This window comes from Perca flavescens, chromosome 17, assembly GCF_004354835.1.
Source record: "Perca flavescens isolate YP-PL-M2 chromosome 17, PFLA_1.0, whole genome shotgun sequence".
NCBI lineage: Eukaryota > Metazoa > Chordata > Actinopteri > Perciformes > Percidae > Perca > Perca flavescens.
In genome coordinates this window covers 34,086,544-34,091,543 of record NC_041347.1, presented here as the reverse complement: position 1 = coordinate 34,091,543, position 5,000 = coordinate 34,086,544, and the positions used below count along the sequence as shown (strand labels likewise).

General features: G+C 43.0%; 1 protein-coding gene across 1 annotated transcript in view; it reads right to left on the bottom strand.

The window, feature by feature from the left end:
* ppp2r5d (protein phosphatase 2, regulatory subunit B', delta) overlaps positions 1–5,000 on the bottom strand; it is a 44,131-nt gene that overhangs the window by 12,298 nt on the left and 26,833 nt on the right. The window contains exons 11-12 of the mRNA XM_028603652.1: positions 2,678–2,848; positions 1,341–1,468 (exon numbers count right to left, since the gene is read on the bottom strand). Of these exons, the coding sequence (XP_028459453.1) occupies positions 1,341–1,468; positions 2,678–2,848 (299 nt within the window). The remainder of the gene's footprint in view (positions 1–1,340; positions 1,469–2,677; positions 2,849–5,000) is intronic.

Here is a 5,000-nt window from a genome sequence, read left to right as displayed (position 1 = left end):
TGGTCAGGTGCTCTGTGGTCAGGTGCTCTATGATAAGGTGCTCTATGATAAGGTGCTCTATGGTCAGGTGCTCTATGGTCAGGTGCTCTATGGTAAGGTGCTCTATGGTCAGGTGCTCTGTGGTCAGGTGCTCTGTGGTCAGGTGCTCTATGGTCAGGTGCTCTGTGGTCAGGTGCTCTGTGGTCAGGTGCTCTATGGTCAGGTGCTCTATGGTAAGGTGCTCTATGGTCAGGTGCTCTATGGTCAGGTGCTCTGTGGTAAGGTGCTCTGTGGTCAGGTGCTCTGTGGTCAGGTGCTCTATGGTCAGGTGCTCTATGGTCAGGTGCTCTATGGTAAGGTGCTCTATGGTCAGGTGCTCTATGGTCAGGTGCTCTATGGTCAGGTGCTCTATGGTCAGGTGCTCTATGGTCAGGTGCTCTATGATAAGGTGCTCTATGGTCAGGTGCTCTATGGTCAGGTGCTCTATGGTCAGGTGCTCTATGGTCAGGTGCTCTATGATAAGGTGCTCTATGGTCAGGTGCTCTATGGTCAGGTGCTCTGTGGTCAGGTGCTCTATGGTCAGGTGCTCTATGGTCAGGTGCTCTATGGTCAGGTGCTCTATGGTCAGGTGCTCTGTGGTCAGGTGCTCTATGGTCAGGTGCTCTATGGTCAGGTGCTCTATGGTCAGGTGCTCTGTGGTCAGGTGCTCTATGATAAGGTGCTCTATGATAAGGTGCTCTATGGTCAGGTGCTCTATGGTCAGGTGCTCTATGGTCAGGTGCTCTATGGTAAGGTGCTCTATGGTCAGGTGCTCTATGGTCAGGTGCTCTGTGGTCAGGTGCTCTATGGTCAGGTGCTCTATGGTCAGGTGCTCTGTCTGTGTGTTTGTGAGTCTGTGTGTGTGTCTCTGTGTGTGTGTGTGTGTGTGTGTGTGTGTGTGTGTGTCTGTGTGTGTCTCTGTGTCTCTGTGTGTCTGTGTGTGTGTGTGTGTGTCTCTGTGTGTGTCTGTGTGTCTCTGTGTGTCTCTGTGTGTGTGTGTGTGTGTGTGTCTCTGTGTGTGTCTCTGTGTGTGTGTGTGTGTGTGTGTGTGTGTGTGTGTGTGTGTGTCTCTGTGTGTGTCTCTGTGTGTGTGTGTGTGTGTCTCTGTGTGTGTCTCTCGGTGTGTGTGTGTGTGTGTGTGTGTGTGTGTCTCTGTGTGTGTCTCTCTGTGTGTGTGTGTGTGTGTGTGTGTGTGTGTCTGTGTGTGTCTCTGTGTGTGTGTGTGTGTGTGTGTGTGTGTGTGTGTGTGTGTGTCTGTGTGTGTCTCTGTGTGTGTGTGTGTGTGTGTGTGTGTGTGTGTGTGTGTGTCTCTGGAGCCTTACTTGTTCCAGTGGCTCTTGGAGTTCTTGTAGAGCGCGGGGAACATGATGGGGAGGATCTTGGCGGCGTTGTCGCTGATCAGACTCATGATGTACTCGTTGTTCCAGTAATACAGAGCTCTCTCTGCCACCTGTAGCACACACCATCATCATCATCATCATCATCATCATCATCATCATCATCATCAGGTACATATATTTGCACGTTTTATATTTAGGACTCTTGACTTTTACTTGGTTCTTTCCTCTGACGTTGTTTATTTTGAGCGTAAAGCACCTAAACTCCAAGAAAATCAACCCTGGACTCTGTCTCCATGTTTCTGTGTCTGATTGTCTGATGGAACAACAATCTGTGAAACTGGTCCAGTATTAAACCAGAACCAAGCTGTAATGTAACCCTACAGGACTAATGTTCAGCAGCAGTTAGAGTCCACTAACACACCAGACTCCATGTAAATAATCAGGACTTTTAGCATGTATAGAGCCAGCATATTTCCACCAGACTCCATGTAAATAATCAGGACTTTTAGTGTGTATAGAGCCAGCATATTTCCACCAGACTCCATGTAAATAATCAGGACTTTTAGTGTGTATAGAGCCAGCAAATCTCCACCAGATTCCATGTATATAATCAGGACTTTTAGCGTGTATAGAGCCAGCATATCTCCACCAGACTCCATGTAAATAATCAGGACTTTTAGCGTGTATAGAGCCAGCATATTTCCACCAGACTCCATGTAAATAATCAGGACTTTTAGCGTGTATAGAGCCAGCATATTTCCACCAGACTCCATGTAAATAATCAGGACTTTTAGTGTGTATAGAGCCAGCAAATCTCCACCAGATTCCATGTATATAATCAGGACTTTTAGCGTGTATAGAGCCAGCATATCTCCACCAGACTCCATGTAAATAATCAGGACTTTTAGCGTGTATAGAGCCAGCATATTTCCACCAGATTCTATGTAAATAATCAGGACTTTTAGCGTGTATAGAGCCAGCATATCTCCACCAGACTCCATGAAAATAATCAGGACTTTTAGCGTGTATAGAGCCAGCATATCTCTACATGTAAATGGGTGAATTAAGGGTTTATTTCAACCAAACCAGAGTGGTGATTGTTGGAACAGTGGAAAGATGAAGCAAGACGGCTTTTGGTAGTTTTATTTAGTTTCTGTCCACTTTGAATGAAGTGTGTTTTACGGTGATAAAAGTCCTGATTATTTACATGGAGTCTGGTGGGTTTGGTGATGGGCATTCCCTGTGTTTCATGTTAAACAAAAAGGATCCCAAAGGGTCTGTTTTAGTTGTGGTTCTGGTTGTGGTTCTGGTTCTGGTACCTGGAAGTGCGGGCTGGACACACACTTGGCGAGCTGTCTGAACAGCGGCTCCTGGACTTTAACAAACTCCGAGGGCTCGATAACATCCAGGATTTCCTCCAGCTCGTTGAGGAACATCACTTCCTTCGGACTGTGGGTCTTTGGCCAGAACTTCAGCAGGCCCATGATCACCTGCAGGGGTCAGAGGTCAGGGGTCAGGGGTCAGGGGTCAGAGGTCAGGGCCAACAGGAAGTCAGACACCTCTACTTGGCTGTAACCAAGGGGGTTAGCTTCACTTCAGAACTCGAACCATCTATGGCTCCATTCTGATGCTACCAAGCCATCACCTCCCGTTAGCATCCCATTGACTCCCATTCATTCTGACGTCACTTTAACAGAGAATAACTTTACATCTGAAGCGTTTAAAGACTCTATTTGTCTGTTGTTTATTTCTAAAGAAACACGACAATGTATAAAAGGCTCCATTACCTTGTAGCTCACGTTATGGCTCCGTAGCAGACGCTTTTATAAAAATAGGCTAACGATTGGGTCATAACCACGAGACTTACTGTCACACAGTAGAGGAATTACCGTATAGTACAGGAGAAGCTCACAGGCAGTTTGGACCATAGATCTAGAACAATACAGTAGATATGACATGTAATTCTGACTTGCCATTCCAGGATGGAAGCACTTGGCGGGCCATCTTACCAGGGTTAAGTTTTAGAATTGCTTCCATTGGAACCAATGGGGAAAGAGGCTCATGTTGTCTTTATTATCCTTATATTTTTCTACCAATACATCAATAGTGGTTTTAATTCAAAGTAATGACTGTAAGACAACTGTGCCTTTCTAGAAAGAAACAAAAAAATAGAGATTTGGGTGGAATTTTTATTGATATAGCTCCAAGAGATGAAGATAATCTCATAATTTTGCATTTATATTGCAGGTAATAATTTTATTTTTTCAATTTTGCATGAACTTAATATGTAAAAACTGTCTTTGGTAATCTGAATGGCTAATATACATTAAACAATATTTTTTAATGTCAATCTCAACTATAAGACCACATTTCCCATCAACCCCGCTACTTCCTGTTTAGCGTTTTGTTTTCTTACTGTCAGCTGGCCGGCGTGGAGCTTGTTTAGACGATGAGCGGAGGATTTGAAGAGCTTCACTAGTGATAAAGACTATAATGACTTCACCAGAACTGCTGATGGACTTGTCTTTAATTTTCATTGCGCTAACGTTATGGAAATTACATTTACGATAGTAATGCGGAGACTTTGCTGCTGAAGTAGGACTCCTTTCTGGAAGTTACTTTACCTCATCAAGACATGGATTATTAAGTTTTAATTTGCTTTACTGAAAGGAAAATCGTGTAAAGGCATGAGGTAAGCTGACAACAATAGATAGCTAGTTAATAGAATAGTTAATATATGATGACTGACAGCAGGAATCAACATGGCTAATGTTTGGGGAGCTAACGTTAGCTGGTGAAAATGTACCGTTAAGTGCGGCTGGTCTGTTAGCCTCCGTGTTGCTGGATGTGGCTACTGTTGATTTGTGTAACGTAACTTTACTTTATGTGTAACGTTACAGTAGGCTTCTTGTCGTTAACTTTAATTTAACTGAAAACTTAACACAGATTGAGTGAAATCAGCCGCAGCAGTCAATGTATGTAGGTCAATATTAACGAGGTGTTAAAAAAACTGTTATAACGTTAACGTTACTAAATGTCTTATTTGAGGTAAAAAATCAATCAACTTAAACGATGTTTGCTGTTCATAAATGATGTTTAGAGCTAGCTAGCAATCACCACTAACTGACATCTCAGCCGCTCTGTTAACAGTTGCTAGGCAACGTAACTAGCTAGCTAGCTAGTTCACCAACTTTCCTGTATTTATAATTAAAGAAAGAAGAGAAAAATTACTCTATCTACTCCTACTGACGTGTGGAAAGTGATGGCAGCCTCCTGGGTCTCTTTGGTCCTTCTGGTAAAGCAGTTAGCTGCTGCACAGCTGATAACCATACTGGTTGCCATGGGTGACAATAGTAAACAGTACCCTAGTAAGATGGCCGACAGTTATGACGTCATGTCATATCTATTGTTCTATATCTATGGTTTGGACTTCCATTAGCTGTTTAGGTTTAATTACTAATGTTAACTAGCATGTTAGTGATCAGTAATTACTAATGTTAACTAGCATGTTAGTGATCAGTAATTACTAATGTTAACTAGCATGTTAATGATCAATAATTACTAATGTTAACTAACATGTTAGTGATCAGTAATTACTAATGTTAACTAGCATGTTAGTGATCAGTAATTACTAATGTTAAC